At 49.9% G+C, this 21648-nt stretch overlaps 1 protein-coding gene across 2 annotated transcripts; it reads left to right on the forward strand.

Annotated features, from left to right (window-relative positions):
- Window positions 1-7301: 7301 nt before the first annotated feature.
- On the forward strand, window positions 7302-21349 carry UBE2D4 (ubiquitin conjugating enzyme E2 D4). Of its 2 annotated transcripts, XM_079786786.1 has the most exons (7): window positions 7302-7427; window positions 9917-9980; window positions 13195-13226; window positions 13315-13392; window positions 14803-14908; window positions 15617-15710; window positions 20574-21349. In XM_079786786.1, exons 1-7 carry the CDS (start codon window positions 7404-7406, stop codon window positions 20617-20619), a joined length of 444 nt encoding a protein of 147 aa, XP_079642912.1. In that variant the 5' UTR covers window positions 7302-7403; the 3' UTR covers window positions 20620-21349. The 2 variants fall into 2 exon arrangements, with proteins under 2 accessions (XP_079642912.1, XP_079642913.1); XM_079786787.1 differs by lacking the exon at window positions 15617-15710.
- The last annotated feature ends 299 nt before the right edge of the window (window positions 21350-21648 follow it).

The following is a 21648-nucleotide window of genomic DNA, read 5'->3' on the forward strand; positions in this document are numbered from 1 at the left end:
TTCACTGCTGGGTGGGCCACGCTGTGCGCACAAGCCCTGGCGCCTCCCTTCACCGTAAACAGCGCGGACGAGGCCACACGTCCCGCACTCCCATCAGGAGCATCTCCCTGAGCCAAGCTTCCCGGGGCTGAATTTCTGGGTCAGATTGTAAGTCTTTTCAGATACCATGTCTCTGTACATACAAACATAAGTACCAGTACACGTGTACCTATGTGTAGATACCACACACATATATACATACTACATGCACACACATGCATGCTGCTCCCCAGCAAAGTCACCAACATGGATGACAGGGCCAGTTTCCCAAAACTCTATAAATTTCCCATGTTTGCTTATCATTGCCAGTTTCATAGGTTAAAAACCAGTCTTCCCCTGAATGGCAGACTGCAAGTGCCAAGCTCTCTTTCTCCACAGAAACATGGAGAACACACCCAGAAACTGCCCGCACTCGCTTTGTAGGGCTTTGAGCACTAGTGGAACTTTTGCAGCAACCAAGCAAACCTCAGGCCAGGAAAAGCATCTTCAGCAGGACAGGGGGTCAGTGGCCTTTTTACTTGCTGTTGCCCATCCTTCCCCAGGGTCCAGTGGCCCGGGTCCAGAGGCCCTGCCTGCTCTGCTGTCTCTAGTTCAAGGGGATTGGGGGCTGAAAAAGGGGATGGGGAACAGGAATGGAAGCGCCGAAGGGCAAGTTCTAACGGAAGAGCCTGACCATTGATGTGGTGAGGGGTCAGCACAGGGCTTCCTGGGCAGCAGACCCTCCGCTCTGAACGGGGGTGGTGGCCAGTTCTCATATGTCCAGGTTGTTTGGTTCCCTGTAGGAAAGCCGGGGTTAGGGGGGAGGGAGGGACTTTGGTTCTGGTTGTAGGTGGAAGAACTTTTTTTTCTTAACTGATTTCAGAGAGGAAGGGAGAGAAAGATCCATGATGAGAGAGAATCATTGATCAGCTGCCTCCTGCACGCCCCCCAACTAGGGATCCAGCCCGCAACCCGGCATGTGCCCTGACCAGGAATCAAACCATAACCTCTTGGTTCAGAGGTCGACATTCAACCACTGAGTCACATCAGCAGGGCTGGAAGGACATTTTTAAAAAACAGCAAAATGGCAGTAATTCCTTCTCATCAGTAATTATTTCTCAATGTAAATGGATTAAAAAATGATTCGAGCCCTAGCTGGTTTGGCTCAATGGATAGAGCGTCGGCCTTTGGACTGAAGAGTCCCGGGTTCAATTCCGGTCAAGGGCACATGCCCAGGTTGTAGGTTTGATCCCCAGTAGGGGGCATGCAGCAGACAGCTGATCAATGATTCTCACTCATCACTGATGTTTCTATCTCTCTCACCCTCTCTCTTCCTGTCTGAAATCAATAAAAAATATATTTAATAAATGATTTGAATATATACAGTGTACACTCTAAAGAAACTCACTTTAGATCTAATCCTACATAATAAAATGGTAATATGTAAATTACCATCACTCCGCTACGCCCACGATTGGGCCAGCAGGAGGCGCAGGGGGTGGGACTCAGGGTGGCCGGGGTAGCTGATTGGGCCAGCAGGACGCTGAGCTCGCGGCGCCAGTGGCGCCGCGAGCTCAGCATCTGTACCATGGCTGCCGGAGGCTTTCGGAAGGCCTGGGGCACCGGCGGACAGCCGGACAGCTCCCCCCGCGATCAAAGGCCAAAGCGGGGGACCTGGCCGGCTGTCTGCTCCGGCGCAAGGCCTTTCGAAAGCCTCCGCAGCGCCGGAGGCTTTTGGAAGGCCTGGGGCACCGGAGGACAGCCAGCCCGCTGGTGCACCAGGTGCATGATTAAATCATGCACTGGGCCTCTAGTGATAGATAAAGGTAGGGAGTAAAAGAATGGAAAAAGAGATCCCATGCAAATATTAACCAAAATAAAGCTATACTAATATGAAGAATAGAGCTACCCAGCAATTCCTCTTCTGGGGATCTACCCAAAAAAATTGCGAAAACATTTATAAAGACACATGCACCCCTACGTTCACTGCAGCATTAGTCACAATCGCCAGGGCATGGACAGCACCTAAGTGTCCTTCAACTGATGACTGGATGAAGACATGATGCCATGGACTATACCCCTTAGCCATAAAAAAGATGGAATACTGCCATTTGTGACAACATGGCTAGATCTTGAGTATCAAGCTAAGTGAAATAAGTCAGACAGACAGGATGAGGACCATATGATTTCACTCATATGTGGGATATCAAAAACAAACAGCCCTGACTGACTGGCTCAGTTGGAGCCTCATCTGTACAACAAAAGGTTGTGGGTTTGATTCCTGGTCAGGGCACATACCTGGGTTGCAGGTTTGATCCTTGGTCGGGGTATGTTGCCGATCAATGTTTCTCTCTCACACTGACTCCCCCCCACCTTCCTCTCTCTCTCAAATAAAAACAAACAAACATATCCTTGTGTGAGGATTTAAAAAAATAAAATAAAGATGTCGAATCAACAAGTTAACTCTATGCCATAAGGAACAAAAAAAATGAAGAGCAAACCAAATCCAAAGTAAATAAAAGGAAGGAAATATTAAAAGTTAGAGCAAAGAAAAATAGAGACTAGAAAAACAATAGAGAAAAATCAACTAAAATAAAAGTTTGTTCTTTTAAAATATCAACAAAATTAACAAATCTTGCTAAACTCACTAAGAAAAAAGGAGAGAGCCCTGACCGGGTAGCTCAGTTGGTTACAGCATCGTCCCTATAAGCCACGGTTGCAGGTTCGATCTCCAGTCAGGGCACATGTACAAGAAGAAACCAATGAGTGTATAAATAAGTGGAAGAACAAATCAATTTCTCCCTCTCTATCATCTCTATCTCTGCCTCTCTATCTCTCTCTCCCTATCTCTAAAATTAATAAATAAAATTAAAAAGAAAAAGAAAAAAGGAGAGAGAACTCAAATTACTAAAATCAGAAATGAAAGTGGGGACATTACTACTGATTTACAGAAATAAAAAGAACTGTAACAGAGTAATATGAACAGTTATGCAACAACTTTGATAACTAACTGGAAAAAAAAAGTTTCCTGGAAACACAATCAACCCTAACTGGAATAATGAAGAAATGGAAAATCTGAATAGATTTATAATAAGTAAAGGTACTGACTTAGTAATAAAAAATTTTAAAAAACCTGCCAAAATAGAAAACTGTGGGACAGATGGCTTCACTGGTAATTCTACCAAACACTTAAAGAAGAACCAATTCTAACATTATCTTCCAAAAAAAAAGAAAAGGAGGGGCTTCTCAACCCATTTTATGAGGCCAGCATCACCCTGATAACCGAACCACACAAAGACCATCCGAACACGGGAAACTGTAGATTAATCTCTTACAAACACAGAAGCAAAAACCTTCCATGAGCATTCATCAGTGGAACTGAGCAACAGAGAGCAAGCTCCGGGATCCGGAAGGATGACAGAGCAGGAAGCACCAGGGCTCTGACTTCTTCTTCTTTTTATTTTTATAATATATTTTACTGATTTTCTACAGAGAGGAAGGAAGAGGGAGAGAGAGTTAGAAACATCGATGAGAGAGAAACATCATCAGCCGCCTCCTGCACACCCCCTACTGGGGATGTACCCACAACCAAGGTACATGCCCTTGACCAGAATCGAACCTGGGACCCTTCAGTCTGCAGGCCGACGCCCTATCCACTGAGCCAAACCGGTCAGGGCAGGGCTCTGACTTCTTGCCTGGATGGTTGTACTGGAGACCCTGCTGGTAGAACTGTGTTGGGATCCTAGAGTCATCAGAGATTTGCAGCTTTGCATAGACTAGATCTACCTTCTTAGCAAATTTTTAAGTTTCTCCACACAAGTTACTTTTTTTAAATGAATTTTTTTAAAAAAAATTCCCAATGGAGAAATTTGAAAAATGTCAAGAAGTGCTCAGACTTAACCAGTCGTACTTACCAATGCCACTACCCTCTGATGCACAGCCCTGCGAGGGGCACAGGTCACCTCTGAGACAATCTTCTGTAAATGCGCAGACTAACTCATCAATCAGAAAACCCACACTGAGGGACAATCCACAAAATAACTCTCCAACACTCTTCAAAAGTGTCAAGGTCATCAAAGACAAAGAAATACTAAAGAACTGCCTAGGATGGCAGGAAGCTAGAGGGACAGGATGAACAAATGCATCATGGGATCCTAAGTCAGCTCCTGAACCAGAAAAAGGACCTTAGTCAGACAATGAGTGAAATTTGAATAAAGTCTGTAAATAGTTCATAGTATTATACAGATGTTAATTTTCTGGACAATTGTATTACAGTTATGTTAATGTTAGGGGAAACTGGGTAAAGGGTATACAAGAATTCTCTGTGTTATTGTTGTTACATTTTAAAAAGCTTTACAGACATACAATTTTCCAATTAGCAACCACTGCCTATTCCCTCACTCCCTCAGCCCAGGTGACCACTAAACTACAGTCTTTATACAGTTGCCTAATCTGAACATTTCATATAAATGGAATCATACAATATTTGGCCTTTTGTGACTGGATTCTTTCATTTGGGGTAATGTTTTCAAGGTTCATCCATTGTTATATATTGAATTGTGTCTCCAAAAGAATATTTTGGCATCTTAATCCTGTGAATGTGAATTTATTTGAAAATTGGGTCTTGCAAATAGATGAGGTCAGGGGGGTGCCCTAACCCAATATGATTGAGTCCTTATAAAAAGGGGGACATTTGGATACAGAGATAGACATGAAGACGATGTCAGGACACAAGTAGGCCACCATCCACAAGCCAAGGACTGCCTGGGGCCCCCACTAGCTAAGAGAGGCCTGGGAAAGGTTCTACCTCGCAGCCCCAAGAAGGAACCAGCCTGTCAACTTGGTTTCAGACTTCTAGCCCCAAACTGTGAGACAATAAATGTCTGTTAAGCCACCCAGTTTGTGGTACTTTGTTACAACAGCCCCCAGAATCTAACATATCCATGTTGTAGCATATACTGGTACTTCATTCTTACTTATTGCCAAACATCTCCATTAGGTGAATATATCACATTTTGTTTAGCAAGTCAACATTTGGGTTGCTTTGACCTTTTTGGTTACAATGCATTATGCAGCTTATAAACACACGTGTTTAAGTTTCTGTATGGACATGTTTTAATTTCTCTTGGGTATATGCCTAAGAATGGAATTGCTAGATCATGTAATTATGTTTAGCTTTTTAAGGAATTGCCACACTGTTTTCCAAAGTGGCCGCACCATTTTACATTCCCACCAGTGAAAGTGTGAGGGTTCCAATGTCTCCACACCCTCACCAAAATTGCCATTGTCTGTCCTTTTGATTAGAGGCATATTAGGATATGAAATGTATTTCACTGTGGCTTTGATTTGCATTTCCCTAATGATTAAGGATGTTGACCTTTTTTGTGTTATGTGCCTAATGGCCATTTTCTATCTCTTCTTTAAAGAAATTCCTATTCAAATCATTTGCCCACTTTTTAATAGTTTGTCTTATTTTTATTACATTAGTAGAGGTCCAGTGCACGGATCCATGCACCAGTGGGGTCCCTCGGCCTGGTCTGCATCCTCCGGGACCCATCGGGGGATGTTGGAGGCCAGGAGCACAGATTCACCCTGATCCCTGCAGGCCAGGCCAAGGGACCCCGTTGGTGCATGACTCTGTGCACTGGGTCTCTAGTTTGCATATAAGATCTTTGGTTAATCTCTTCCCTGCCTGCTTCCCTCTGAGATTCATCAGTCTGCTCCATGTTTCCATGCCTGTGCATTGAGCATCTGCCCCCTGGTGGTCAGTGTGCATCATAGCTACCAGTTAAACAGTCGCTTAGGCTTTTATATATATAGATAAGAGTTACTTTATGTATTCTGGATACTGAACGCTTATCAAATTGCAAATAATTCTTCCCATTCTGTGGGGTGTCTTTTTGCTTCCTTGATGGTGCTGTTTAAAGCACAAAACTTTTAAATTTTTATGAAATCCAATTTATCCATTCTTAAATTTTTTTGCAACACTTCTGTACATCTAAAACTACTTCCAAATTTTAAAAAAATGCATAAAAGTTTATGTAAAAAGTTTATAAAACTATGCATTAAACTACCAACAGGAAATAGAAATTAAATTTTAATTTGCTATTCAACACAAATGTGTTTCTTTTCCTTTTTCCGATTAAACAAGTGATGCAAATTCTCTGAGGAAAATTTTGGAAATTAACATCATAAGTAAAGTCACCATCCAGAGATAACCATCATTGTAATTCAGATTTACAGTCTTAAAGGAATAAATAAACATTTACAAAAATTTAGGGTCGTTTGTTCTATGAGGGCACAGCCAGGTAAACAAAGTGGCCATGGATGACTCGTGGACCAACAGGAATTTGTGTTGCACAGAAACAAGAAGCCATTGGGGGCGGGGTGGTGCTTAACCTGGCTTTGCAAGATGAGGGATGGCTCTGCTTTGGGGGGGAAGGAAAGAGAGGGCTTTGCAGACAGAGGGCAGCCAGGAGTAAAGGAGTGAATCTGGGCAGGGACGGAACCGCGGATAAGATTTACATTTTAGAGGCAGTTCATGAAGTTGTGTGAGAGATTAGAGGAATGAGAATGGACGCCAGGGACTTGGCTGGGGACCATGGAAATGTCTGTGATGCATTCTATATTCTGAGTGTGCACGTGTCCTGCTTGGCCAGACAGGCTCGGATGACACCTTTGTCCTAATTATACTGCACCCCGTTTCAGTCTCAAAGGGTCTGTTTGGAGGGTAAATATCTATACACACACAACAAAACTTCCACAATCCTTACAATGTGAGACGCACTGATAGTTTGTATTCTATTTTATTTTATTTTCTGCTGATTGCAACCCAGTACACTTACTTTGTGGCACACGAATTGTTCCTCGCCCCGTTTCTAGGCTCGGTCCGGGTGCCTGCAGGTCTCGGGAAAGGGAAAGGATGTGCGCGGGGTGAGGCCGCGTCAAAACCGCCGCGCAGCCCTGGGAACGCACATCTCAGCCCCGCTGCCCCGCTGCCAAGCTCCGTGTGTCTCCAGGGAAAGGGCTGTAGATACCTGACGCCCACACACGAAAGGGCGGGAACGCTTACAGCCTACGTTCAAAGCGGGGCTGAGAGCCGCTACGCGGCAGCCGGGGAGGGCGCCGGAAGCCGCGCGGGTGCCGCGTGCCAGGGCTGCGCGCTCGCTGCTGACCTGGAGCGCCCCCTCCCGGCGACATCCGGGCCTCCGGACCCTGCGCGACTCGCTCCCCGCGCGCCTCCGGACGCCGACCCACAGTGCCCCGCGGCGCGCACGCGCAGGCGGCCGTTCCCCTAGCGGCGCTGCGCGGCGGCGGAGCCGGCAGCGGGCAGCCTCTGGCCGCCCTGGACCGGCAGCAGCCTGGTCCCCAGCAGCGGGGAGAGGATGGCTCTGAAGCGGATCAAGAAGGTAAGGAGCCCCTTGGTCCTCGGGCTCCTTGCGAGTCCCAAGCGTCCACTCGCCCGCGGGTCGGAGGGCCACCGAGCGCGGCGACACCTGCCCGGAGGGAGACGAACCGCCGCCTGAACGGCGCGCGCAGGCCCGGCCGGTAGCGCCGTTGGTGCGAGCGTCCCCGGACGCCTCGATTGCGGTTGGACCCGCTCAGGGCACGTACAGTGCCAACCAGTAGCGCACAGATCAGCGGACAGCAAATCCATGTTTCCTTCCCTCTCCTCTCTCTTTCTCCGTCAATAAATTTTAAAAAGTTTAAGGCGGGGCACGGCGCGTGGGGCTGAACCGAACAAGGCCGGCCCGCACCTGCTGCCCCCGCGCCTGTTAGGGAAGCGCGGGAACGTGCGGGCTTGTTTTTCTGAAATCACATTGTTCTTCCTTTATTTTTATTATTATTTTTAAATATATTTTATTGATTTTTTTACAGAGAGGAAGAGAGAGGGATAGAGAGTTAGAAACATCGATGAGAGAGAAACATCGATCAGCTGCCTCCTGCACACCCCCCACTGGGGATGTGCCCGCAACCAAGGCACATGCCCTTGACCGGAATCGAACCTGGGACCCTTGAGTCCGCAGGCCGCTCTATCCACTGAGCCAAACCGGTTTCGGCTTTATTATTTTTTAAAATATGTTTCATTGCTTTTTTACAGAGAGGAAGGGAGAAGGATAGAGAGCCAGAAACATTGATGAGAGAGAAACATCAATCAGCCGCCTCCCGCACACACCCCCTCCCCCCGCGGGGATGTGCTCGCAACCAAGGCACATGCCCTTGACCGGAATGGAACCCGGGACCCCTGAGTCCGCAGCCCGACGCTCTATCCACTGAGCCAAACTGATGAGGGCCGGACTTGTTTTTCTGAAATCACATTGTTCTTCCTTTAAATGCCAGTTAGCAGTTGACGCTCCTCGATGCTGTTGGACTCCCTCCATCAAGACTCGAGGTCTTGCCCTGGCTGGTGTTGCTCAGTGGCTAGAGCCTTGGCCTGCGGACTAAAGGGTCCCGGGTTCGATACCAAGGGAACATGCTCGGGTTGTGGGCGCGATTCCCAGTAGGGGGCGTGCAGGAGGCAGCCAGTCAACGATTCACTCATCATTGATGTTTCAATCTCTCCCTCTCCCTTCCTCTCTGAAATCAATATATTATTATTTAAAAAAAAAAAAGACTCGCGGTCTTTCAAGAAGCATTAGGTCCCAGTAACCGTTTCCCATGCCACGAGAGAGGGGCCGCGTTCTGGGGGGACATGGCGAGGGGGGGACGGGGAGCTGGGCCTGCGCTCGGCCCTTCCCGTGGTCTCTACAAGGTTGTCCTGACAGCCCTCTCTCCGTGGCTGTGGGGATGGCGGTGGGGACGCTTACCGAGGGCAGCTCACGTAGGCACTGTAGCTTCTCAGAGCCTGGAGGTGTTTACAACCAACCCTCTGGGATAAAATGTGGCCGGATGTGTAGTGCTTGCTGGTCACTGTGGTGTAAACACTCCTGCGTGGCCAGTATTGGAGGGCAGGAGGAGTAGACACAGGTGGTGGGAGAGCCAGAGTGTGGAGTGGGGGGGACTAGGATGGTCAGCACGCCCCAGACATCGGGAGTCAGGAGGGTCTTGGTGCCTGGGCTCATTTTCAGGTTTGTTCAGGTAGGAGTGTCGCCAGCCAGGTGCGAGCTTTGTGCATGTTCTCCAGACCCGGGGAGACCCCCTGCCACCTGCTGGACCCAGGTCTGTGCCTTCTTCCTGGGCGTTAGAGCCTCCCTGGAAACTCCGAGGTTCGCCCAGATCTGGAACCTGGGAGGATGGAGAAGGTTAGGACACATGCACGGACATGCACGTTCAGTTTGAGAGTCACTGTCCAGAAGCTGGGCTTTGACGCTCATGCTGGGCCAGGAAAGCAGGGGGTTGTGAATCTAGCTGTCGTGTGATTCCCGTTTCTCTGCAGGTACACGGGCGTCTGTGTCAGTCAGACTGACTCGTGGCCTTAGTCTCTCACCCAGAGCCTTGAGCCTTGCCACACGCCATGGTGGGTCAGGTGGGAGCGGAGCCGGATGGAAGTGCAGGAACCCTGTCCTTCACTGAGCACCTCCTCTGGGCTGAAGGCTTCCGGGCGTTACCTCGGGAGCTCAGAGCTAAAACCCTGCCTTCACCTGCGTGTGAGCGAGGCTAGGCTTGAGGGTGAGGGACACACAGAGAACTCCTTGCCCTGCCCTCTCAGCTCGGTGATCTTGGTAGGCAGCTTAACCTCTTCACATTTCAGTTTCCCAGCTTACAAAATGGAAAATGCTGACACACACTTGACAAGTGTCTTTACAACCACAAGCAGACCTTCCGGTCTCCTGTTTTCGTTGCCAGGCCAATGGTTCCTGAGGCCTGGAAGCCCTCCCCCGGGAGGATGCACTGCTGGCCAAGGGGAATGGGTGCAGAGCAGCCCCCGCACACAGCTGAGCCGCTCCTTGTGTTCTAGGAATTGAGTGACCTGCAGAGGGATCCTCCTGCCCAGTGGTCCGCAAGACCTGTGGGAGATGATTGTGAGTATTCTTTTCCAGGCTCCAGGTCACGAGCCTTGCCATTAAGACCCGGAAATTTATTAGCCCAGCTGTTTCTTAAGAAAACTTGCTGCTTTCCCTCATTTGCTCGTGAGTTGCTTTTTCATTAGACACGTTGAGTTCATAGTCTGGCTGATCAGGATGGTGCCTGACATCACCACCCCTCCAACGCCCTGTCCTTCACTGAGCTCCCTCCACTATTGGTCCCAGGCACTTGCCTACTCTAGGTATATCCCCTAACGGGGACCACACCTTAGCCCTTTTGTGTAAGGCTTATGTGACCGTGCGTGCTCTCAAGGCTCGTCCATCTTCAGCACAAGTCAAAACTCCTTACCTCTCCGTGGCTAACCACACGCTGCTGAGTGGACACACCACCTCTGCCTACTCCTGTCGCCGGGCACTCGGGCCTTCACCTCCACTGGGGCACCTGAAAGCACATCGGCTTCTGGAAAGTGCCTCTGACCAACGAAAACGTGGGTTGTTGGTGTGAAGTGGTCATGAAAGTGGTGGTGCTGCTGCACGTGGGGCACCTGGCCTCTGCAAAGGGGGGGTCGGGGGTGGGCAGGGCCCATGCTTTCCCCCACTCTGCCCCTCCCCGGGGAGCAGCAGCCAGCCCTCGGCTCCTGTACAGCTGACCAGCCAAGGCCCGGCTGCCCCGCTCGTGGGCCCCCAAGTACATGTTCTGCTCCCACCTCACCTCCACTTTCATCTTGACTATGAGATGGTGTCAAAGAGGGGGTGTCCTGCACAGACACCAAAGAACTGAAAATAGGGACTCAAATAGAACTCGATGAAGGTATCACAGTCACCGAAGGCCCGAGTGCCCGGCGACAGGTGAAGGAGTAAGCAGAGGTGGTGTGTCCACACAGCAGCATGTGGTTAGCCACGGAGAGGAAAGGAGTTTTGACTTGTGCTGAAGATGGACGAGCCTTGAGAGCACGCACGGTCACATAAGCCTTACACAAAAGGGCTAAGTGTGGTCCCGTTAGGGGATATACCTAGAGTAGGCAAGTGCCTGGGACCAATAGTGGAGGGAGCTCATAGAAGTGGAGGGAGGCAGAAACGTGCAGTATTTCTGTTTGGAGTCATGAAAGATGTGTCAGAATGGGCAATGGTGGTGGCTGGGCAACATTGATACACTTAATACCGCTGAACTTCTCACTTAAAATGGCTACGATGACATTTTACGTATTTTTTACTTTTTATTGTGTGAAAATGCACATAACAAAATTTACCATCTTAACCCCCTTTAAGCACATAGTTCAGTGGTGTCAAATACATCCACACTGCTAGGCAGCCACCGTCACTCTCCATCCTGGTAACTGTCTTGTCACCATTGTGTTGCACGTGTTACTGCAATAAAAAAGAAAGTAACTTCACAAAGCTGGCAGGAAAGAGGTGGGGTCACATGCACGTGCTGTGGGCTGCAGCGCTGAAAGTGGAGGTGCGAAGGCACGTGTGACAGTCTGGTGGATAGGGTGGCTGTGCTGCCGCTGTTCCCTGGTCCTGGTGGCACCTGGCCCGTGCTGTCTCTCCAAGCATCCCAGGTCTCCATAGCATAGTCTCCCATGTTACCTGTCAAAACAATGCCAAACTAGGGTGGCTGGTAAGATGGAACTGGTCCCGACTCAGCCCAGCTTCCTGGCAGCACGCTCAATGTTTGCTCTGCACCTGCACGCTCACCTTCACGGCAGCCCCGAGCTGGAGGCAGCATCATTGCTGGAGGGTGTCCTGGCCCCCCTCCCTGCTCAGCACCTCCCAGCTGAGGCATGTACAGCCTTGGACACACCTAACCTTTTGGGCTATTCCATGCCTCCCTGTGGGCAAACAGCCCCTTTCCAGCAGTCCCTGCAGTTTCCTTTCTCTTCCTCTCTTTTGGGGCCTTCTCTTCTGACCGGGCCCAAGCCCTGTGTAGCCCCCTCAGCCCTCAGAGGTCCCAGAAGGAACCACTTTCACTCTCTACTTCTCCCCATGGGCTCCCAGTCCACTTAACAAAAACATTTAATAAGGAATTCCATTCTACAGTATTAGGAACGGTATATCCACCTGCCAACCACAGCTAGTAATTAGCACGAGTTGGCATAAAACCAGTCAAAAGCAAAAGAAGTGACACTTTGGTCGGCTCAGGCAGCCTTGTTACAGGTAAAGGTGTGCTCTTTGTACCAGTTCCTTGAAGTATTGAAAAGGTCCTGGGCAGCCTTGACTCCTTCGGCACCTCTAGGGTCTGGAAAGCCGCCCTTTAGTCCCCGCACTTGCCCCTCCTCATGCCTTGATGATTTCCTGTCCTGCTTTTGGGGGGGCGGGTATTTGAACAGGTGGCAGGAACCCAGCACAGGTCTGAAACTTTGGGTTAATTCCACACCACCCTGGAGCCATAAGACAGAATTCCCTAGTGAGTGACACATTCCTCCAGTGGTCTCAGCAGCCCACTTGGTGGTCGGGATGTTCCACAAAGATGAGTCATTGCTCTAGGAGCTTGAAGGTGAGTCATTGCCACCACCACACCACCACCACAGCCCCCTTCCCCCCCCCCCCCCCCCTCCGGAGGCCAGCTTTGCCGAGTGCCCTGGAGCTTCTCGGGCTGAGATGCAGAGAGGGCACCAGGTATGATGTCACCAAGTCCCCAGAGCATGGGCAATGCCAAGGGCGATGTGGGAGAGACACCATGGAGGGTGGCCCCATAGAGTTCCCAGGGCCAAGGGCATGTCTCCTGAGAGACCCTTGGCAGAGGGCTTCAGAATGACCCAGGGAAGTAAGAGAGACTGGAAGCGATTTATAAAAAGGAAGATGGAAAATGGCTGAAGCCTTAATTCTGTGCCAAGAGAAGAGGGAACTGTTGGTGTAAAAAATTTAGTTCTGTCAGAGATCTGCCTTTGTCCGCAGCCTCGGGAGGTGATCTCTGTGATTTCCTGCCTGTTGGACAGTCTCTGCCTACCTGAGGCTTTGACCCACACCGACAGTGTGACTTAGGGTGGGGCTGGCCACGTCCGAGAGACTGGCCACATGGGGATGTGGGTCCTGCCCAGAGGGACTGGACTCTCAGATCAGCCATGTGGGCAGTCCATTGATCAGTCTTGGTCAGCCTCCCTGGTGATAACCACTAACTGTGAACACACATCTCCTGGGAGTCTGGGGGCCCCTGGGGTGGAGTAGACACTTTGGGGGGGTCTCTGACATCCTCTTCTTTTTCTTGCAGGGTTCTGCTGGCAGGCCACCATCACCGGCCCGGTAGGTAGTTGCCACTGAGCGCCACCCCTACACTTCCTCCCTTGCCGTTTGCTTCTGTGCGCACTAACTGCCTGTCTCGTCCTTCCAGAATGACAGTCCTTACCAAGGAGGCATTTTCTTCCTGAACATCCACTTTCCCACAGATTATCCGTTCAAACCCCCAAAGGTGAGGACGGGTCAGAGTGTGATGAAGGGGCCCTTCTGGTCAGTGGTGCAGCAAGCTGCACAGTCACAGCCCAAACTTGAAACCCTGGAGCCATGGGGGCGTGGTTTTAGCTGTGTCTGGCCCTTCTCTGCAGTCCCTCTCAGTCTCAGCCAGGAGTCCTCAGCCCTGCCCCAGGGACATTGGACGCATACCTGGGATGTTTGGGCTGTGAAAACGGGATGGGCGGGGAAGGGGGGTTGCTGCTGGTTCTGGAGGGGGAGCCCAGGAATGCTGCTCATACCCTATGGGCTCAGGACCTGAGTGTCAGTGGGCCTGGCAGTCACCTCCCTGCACATACACCATCCCAGCCATGGGGCCTCGGAGGGAGGACAGCACCACCAACCAGAGGGAGAAGGCGGGAGGGTCCTGCTCCACACCCTGGCCCAGCAGGGCTGCCCATTACTCACCAGGTGCCAAAGGCCTAGGGCAGAGCCCAACCCAGAGGAGTCCTGCCTCTTACGGGAACAGTCCTGTCTGGTGGCCAGCGCCAAGAAGCACAGAGCGTCTGGGAGGGTGGCAGCGGGCTCGTCCTGAGCAGGTCAGGGGCCACAGGGTGGGGAGGAGCCCAAGGAGTTGTGCGCTGAGGTGGAGGCTAATGGGGTGGAGGCAATAGCAGTGGGCACATGAAGCTGGGGAGAAGAGGTGCATTTTGGGTGCTCACGGTGGAGCCAAGAGGACAGGCATAGGTCAGGGGCGGTCACAGCAATGTGTGTGGGTCCACATTTTAGATTGTTTATGTTTCTGACTGCACAACTGGTAGATTGATTATTTTAAAATTAGAACTTTGGTGCCATAGCCGGTTTGGCTCAGTGGATAGAGCATCAGTTCGAAGACTGAAGGGTGCCAGGCTTGATTCTGTTCAAGGGCACATACCTCGGTTGCAGGCTCCATACCCAGCCCTGGTCAGGACGTGTGCAGGAGGCAACCAGTTGATCTTTCTCACATCAATGTCTCTGTCTCTGTCTCTGTCTCTGTCTCTCTCTCTCTCTCTCTCTCTCTCTCTCTTCCTCTCTCTTCTTCCCCTCCCTCTCTAAAAATCAATAAAATCAATCATCTGGTGAGGACTAAAAGAACTGGTGCCTCAGCCCATTACCTAGGACAATTCCGGTGTGGCTGCCGTCCTTCTTGTCGCTCCTCAGAGTCCACTCAGTGCTCTGGGGGAAGTGGGTCAGTCCCCAAATCAGAATGAATGAGTCAGGACTTCCCTCGGCCATCCCACCTGAGTCCTGTCAGGGTTCAGGGTGGGGGCCCAGCTCACCCAGGACCGTGTAGCCAGCAGCGGCCTCTTCTGCCTCCCTCGGTCCATGTTCCAGACAGACGCTGTCTAGAGCATCCCTGTGGCCTGTCTCACTTGAGGTCTTGCCTCTGCAGGTTGCTTTCACGACCAAAATTTACCACCCCAACATCCACAGCAACGGCAGCATCTGTCTCGACGTCCTGCAGTCCCACTGGTCTCCATCACTGACAGTGTCGGAAGGTAACCTCACAGGCCCTGTCCCGCGCTTGTGGCTCTTACAGCAGCCCTTCTGTCCCCGCATCCCTGGGTGGAGACTGAGGCTCAGAGACAGCAGGCAGCTTCCCACAGCTCCTAGGGGAGAAATTGGGAGACGCTGTTCCCACCCCGAACCCCACAGGGTTCAGTTGCCTACATTATAGAGGGGGCTTCAGAAATGCAGACATTCCTTCGGAACCTCAATGTAAACGATATGAGTGTCCTGTCGGTGGAGTGGGTGGGATGGTAAAAAAAAATCAGCCAGAGAGAAACAGGGTCCCAGAGCCCAAGAAATAAGCAGAGGGGAGTGTGAGGCAAAGCAGGCAGCAAAGCCTGACAGACAACTGAGGGGAGGGGATGGGGGGCCAGGTTTTCAAAGCTGAATGGTGAATACAGAGGGAAAGTTGCCCCCCCCCCCCCCCCCATTCCAGAATGTTCTGAGTTCCCATATCCTAATTAGTAAACAGGCCCCTGGGAAAACACACCAAAGGTCTGTGGCAACTGCGGCCTCCCTACGGCAGCTGTGTCTGGGACAGCTCGGTTCAGCTGATAGATGAGCAGAGCAAACCCTTTCATGACTTTTGGGGTGTCGAGCAGAATAATTCAGACGGAAGAGAGCTTGAGTTGGGGGGCTCACCAGATCCAGGCAACCAGGCAGCCTCAAGGCTGACCCAGCTCCTCTTCTCTTCCCAGTGCTCTTATCCATCTGCTCCCTGCTCTGTGAGCCCAACCCTGACGACCCTCTGGTGCCAGAGATAGCTCACACCTACAAGGCCAACCGAGAGAAGTACGCGTCCTCTTCGGGCTCCTTCGGGCCTCAGCGGTACCCACCCTGATCTGGTGCCTCCTGGCGGACCAGGTTCCCTCAGACGTCTTCCTGCCCTGCCCAGGCCGTGCGGGGGTGCAGGGGGTGTCCCTTGGCTCAGACTCCTGACTCTCTCATGAACATCCCCTTTGGCTCTGAGAAAAGGGAGGAGATAAAAGCAGTTCACCCTCCATGGTAGCTCATCAGCTGCTGCCACAACACCCTTAACTCTTGTTGCCCAGCCTGCCCTGAGGTCAGCCGAGTTGTGGTCAGCCAAGAATGGGCTCAGAAGAATCTGACAAAATGCTGGATTACATTCTAAACTTGATAGCATAGGACAGAGTGGCTTCTCAGATATGCCAGGGTAAGGCAGAGGCGTCCTGATTGAGGCTCAGCAGTCAGCAGTGTGTCACCCTCATGGCCAGCCCTATTTCATTTTTTTGTTTTATTTATTTTTTTAGATTCCACATATAACTGAGATTATATGGTATTTGTCTTTCTCTGACTTATTCACTTAGTGTAATACCCTCCAGGTCTATCCATGTTGTCACAAATGGCAAGATTTCATCATTTTTTACGGATGAGTAATATTTCCTATATACGTACCACACCTTCTTTATCCAGTCACCTATTGATGGATACTTAGGTTGCTTCCATATCTTGCTATTACAACTAAATAGAGGCCCAGTGCACGAATTTGTGCATGGGTGGGGTCCAGCTGGCCTGGCCCAGATCGGAGCAGATCAGGGCTGGGCCTGTTGGGAGGAGGAGACGGTGGGAGGTTAGCCGGCCAGCCTGCCCTGATTGGGGCCCAATCAGGGCCGAGAGGGAGGGATCGCTGGCCATTGGCAGGTGGGCCCCGCCCCTGATTGGGGAGGGGGATGATTGGGTGAGGGGCTGCAGGCGATTGGCCGCCGGCCCCACCCACTATCGGGCCGGTTCGCTGGCCTCAGTGGGCATCATAGTGATTGGTCATTCCGGTCGTTACAGCGTTCAGGTCGCTGGATTTTTATATATATAGATGCTGCCATGAGCATAGGGATGCGTATCCTTTTTTTTTTTAAATTTAATAAATTTGTATTGTTCAGATTATTACAATTGTTCTTTTTTTCCCCCATAGCTCCCCTCCACCCGGTTCCCACCCCACCCTCTGCCCTTACCCGCCCCCCAAAACTGTCCTCATCCATAGGTGTACGATTTTTGTCCAGTCTCTTCCCGCACCCCCCACACCCCTTTTCCCCCAAGAATTGTCAGTCCTCTCCCTTTCTGTGCCCCTGATTCTGTTATATTCACCAGTTTATTCTGTTCATCACATTTTTTTATTCACTTGATTTTTAGATTTACTTGTTGATATGTATTTGTTGTTCATAATTTTTATCTTTACCTTTTTCTTCTTCTTCCTCTTCTTAAAGAATACCTTTCAGCATTTCATATAATACTGGTTTGGTGGTGATGAACTCCTTTAGCTTTTTCTTATCTGTGAAGCTCTTTATCTGCCCTTCAAATCTGAATGATAGCTTTGCTGGGTAGAGTAATCTTGGTTGTAGGTTCTTGCTGTTCATCACTTTGAATATTTCTTGCCACTCCCATCTGGCCTGCATAGTTTCTGTTGAGAAATCAGCAGACAGTCGTATGGGTGCTCCCTCGTAGGTAACTGTTTTTCTCTTGCTGCTTTTAATATTCTCTCTTTGTATTTTGCTCTTGGCATTTTAATTATGATGTGTCTTGGTGTGGTCCTCTTTGGATTCCTTTTGTTTGGGGTTCTCTGCGCTTCCTGGACTTGTAAGTCTATTTCTTTCACCAGGTGGGGGAAATTTTCAGTCATTATTTCTTCAAATAGGTTTTCAGTATCTTGCTTTCTCTCTTCTTCTGGCACCCCCATCATTCTGATGTTGGTACGCTTTAAGTTGTCCCAGAGGCTCCTTACACTATCTTCATATTTTTGGATTCTTTTTTTCTTTTTGCTTTTCCGGTTGAGTGTTTTTTGCTTCTTTGTATTTCAAATCTTTGACTTGATTCTTGCGATCCTATAGTCTGCTGTTAGGTCTCTGTATAATATTTTTTATTTCAGTCAGTGTATGCTTAATTTCTAGTTGGTGCTTTTTCATATCCTCGAGGGTCTCGCTAAATTTATCGTTCTTTTCTAGAAAATTCTTGAAAAACCTTATAACTGTGGTTTTGAACTCTATATCCAGTCGTTTGCTTTCCTCCATTTCTTTCATTTGTGATCTGTTTCTTTGTCTCTGCATTTTGGCTGCTTCCCTGAGTTGATAGAATGGCTTTGTGTGCTAGGTGTCCTATAGGACCCAGTGGCTAAGCCTCCCCAGTTACCTGAGGTGGACACTCTTGGTGCACCCCTTTGTGGGCTGTGTGCACAGTCTTGTTGTAGTTAAGCCTTGATAGTTGTTGGTATCACTGGGAGGAATCGACCTCCAGGCCAATTGGCTGTGAGGATCAGCTGTGTCTACGCTGGGAGAACTTCTGTGCTGGAGACACCCTTATGAGACAAGACTTGCAAGAGCCTCTGTGCTCAGCTTGGATGGGACGGAGTCTCAGGGCGGAGCAGACAGCATTGGTTTCCCGTCAACCCTGCCCTAATAGGCCCCTGTGTCTCAGTGTCCCATGGTAATGGCTGCAAGCACCTCTGAGAGAAAGCCGCCCTCGAGTTCCACCCACTGCCTCCCCAGAGTCTCGCCCGGAATTGGAGTTCAGTGCAGTCGGGAGCTTTTGTCTCCCTCCCGCTTGAGAAAGCCAGCCGCGTACTCAGTTGCCCGCCCTCTCCGCGCGCGCCTTGGTACCTCTGCCTTCCGCAGTTCCCCTGAGTCTCAGTGTGCTTTTCTCTTTCCTGACAGTCCAATTTCACCCCGTATGGGTCTGGTCCCCAGAGTCTCACCTTGAACTGGAGTTCAGCGCAGTCGGGAGCTTTTGTCTCCCTCCCGCTTGAGAAAGGCAGCCACGCACTCAGCCGCCAGTCCTCTCCGCACGGGCGCGTCTCAGTACCTCTGCCTCTTGCAGCTCCTCTGAGTCTCAGTGTGCTTTTCTCTTTCCTTCTAGTTGTAGAATTTCCACTCAGCCAGCCTTCCTGTGGTTCTGGATGATGTTCATTTTGTCTTTTAGTTGTAGTTTTAAAATTGTTGTACGGGGCAGCAGTTTAGGTGTTTACCTATGCTGCCATCTTGGTTTCACCGCATATCTCCTTTTGAGTTGGTATTTTCAATACTAACACCCAGAAGTGGAATTGCTGGGTCGTATGGCAGCTCTCTGTTTATAGTTTTGAGGAACCTCATGCTCTTCCATAGAGGCTGCACCAATCTGCAGTCCCACCAACAATGCGTGAGGGTTCCCTTTTTTCCACATCCTTGCCAACCCTTGGTTTTTGTTGATTTTCATTGGTAGCCATTCTGACAGGTGTAAGACAAAAATTTATTGTGGTTTTAGTTTGTATTTCCCTGGTGATTAGTGATGTTGAGGACCATTTCATGTCTATTGGCCATCTGTATATCCTCTTTGGAGAAAAATCTATTCAGGGCCTCTGCCCATTTTTTAATTAGATGGTTTGGTGTTTTGGTGTTAAGCCGTACGAGTTCCTTATTTGAATGTAGCATTAGCAAATATCTTCTCCCATTCAGTAAGTTGCTTTTTTATTTTGTTGATGGTTTCCTTCACTGATATTCTCCCATTTGTTTTCTTCTTGGAGTTTTATAGTTTTGGCCTAACATTTAAGTCTTTAATCTATTTTGAGTTTATTTTTGTATATTGTGTAAGAAAGTGGTCTAGTTTCCTTTTTTTTTTTGCATGTATCTGTCCATTTTTGCCAAAACCACTTCTTGAAGAGACAATCTTCACCCCATTGTATATCCTTGCCTCCTCAACTCTGTTTAAACACTGATGACCACCAGACCCAAAGTTGTAGAACTGCACCCATTAGGCCAGCACCATCACGTGCACTGTGGTCTGGGAGGTGTCTTTGAGGGGAAGCAGATAGAGGAAAGGACTGGGCCCTCGCCTCCCCATGGAAAACCTCTGGCATTGACAGTCTGCTGACAAAGGGCCAGCCTGGTGGGGCCCTGGCATCAGGAGCCTGGCCTGTGAGCAGTGCATGGTGCGGTGGTAGGAGGGCAGGATAATTGCTGGCTCTTTTAAAGAGCGTCTCCAGTGAGTCTTTTAAGTTTATCAGTTCTCTTGTCTGAAGAGATTAGAATGGAATGTGATTTTTCCAACTTATATTAATCTTGAAAGCTTTATAGATATCATTATTTCCCTCATTGAGTTTTCCAGAATGACAAAGACATTTTTAATTGACTAGATTACGAACTGTATTTATTTATTTTAACACTTATGAGATACTTTAGATATACCAAAAGTGGTTTTTTTTCATTGCCCTCTAACTACAAATCTGTCTTACAACCCCATGGCACTAGATCGCATTACGATAATGAGAATAAACGTACATGCCGCGTGCTTACATAGCCCTCCATGGGCGCCAGGCCTGCTGCATGGAAGGCACGACTCACTCTCTGGTGGCCAGGCTCCAAGGCCTGCATCCTGGAGTCTGACCCAGCCCCTTTCCTGATCCTCCTCGTCCGTGCTGTGGGACAGGAGAGAGGAAGGGAGATGGCCGGTGCATTACCACATCTTCCACAACAGGCAGTTGCGGAGAGCATCAGGACTCCCCACGGGAGGAGGCACTATGACATATTCTCGTTCCAGGCAGCTTTGTTCCGCTCACTCCTTAGTCCTCAATGTTTGCCAGCAGCAGAGTCCCTGCATTAGTTCTGTTCTCTCCTCGACATTGAATGAAGTGACCATTTTGAATAAGCACATCACCCCTCTGCTTTCTTCCAGGTACAACAAACTGGCAAGAGAGTGGACACAGAAATATGCTATGTGAGTGCCTTGGAGGTGGCACAGGGGACACTGCTCAAGAGAAGCTGAGCCCCTGGCTGAGCCTCCCATAGGGCGTCATCTCTTCCACGAGCAAATGAGGGTCCCACCCTCTCCAGCCGCAGCTTGTTGGTGCCGCTCAGTCCGCGTGGCTCTGACACCGTCCCACCCTGATGCCAAAGCACTCGTCACCGTTAGATCTGCAGCCTCCTCGCTACCCTGGAATCAGTCCCTCCACCCGACTCACTGCTGGACTTGTGGGGGACAGTGTGCTGTCACCTCCCTACCCTGCCTCACTCCTGGTGGCATCACAGGCCGTGGCACCACACAGCCTGGCCCTCACCTTCTGGGACTCAGGGCCAACCTGGGCGTCCAGGGCAGAGCGGGCAGGCTTTCCTCACATCCTGTCTGCCATAAACCACATCCCAAGGAGTCTCAGCTCATCCCAGGAGGCTCCAGGGAATTGGGAAGTGTCCCTCACACCAAGAAGCAGCAAACAATGTCGGGGTAGAAAGCACAGAACACCCAGGAGATGACTGTCTTCAGAAGCAAGACCTGGAGAGACTGGGGTTTTGCCTTTCCACGGGAAGAGGTTTTTACCACCTACCTCCCTCCATGGAGCCTACACTAAGTCCAGTGTGTGCCGCCCACAGACCAGAGCACAGGGGCAGGGAGAGACTTTTAAATGTAAATAAAATGTAATTCATGCATAACCCGAAATGGTAACTAACAGTTGAGTCTACTTTTTTTTCCAGGCAAAACAAAATATGGAAACGTGTAGCAGGTTCTTTGGAACCTTGACTTAGAGCAGCCTGTCGAGTGGCTGGACTCCTCGTGGTGTTCTGGGTGACACATTCCAATGGCTGCCTTAGCGTTCAGAGCTTTGCGATGAGATTAGCTAGAAGGAGGCGGAGTGTTCTAATTAAACCTCCTGAGAGAGGAAATTTGAAGGGTTTCAAGCCTCTAAAGTCAAATCTGACCTAGTGGTTTCTAAGTGGTCCCCTCCAGGACAGCCATGGAAGTAACTTGGTTGAGT

Source organism: Cnephaeus nilssonii (assembly GCF_951640355.1).
Source record: "Cnephaeus nilssonii genome assembly, chromosome: 12".
Lineage (NCBI taxonomy): Eukaryota > Metazoa > Chordata > Mammalia > Chiroptera > Vespertilionidae > Cnephaeus > Cnephaeus nilssonii.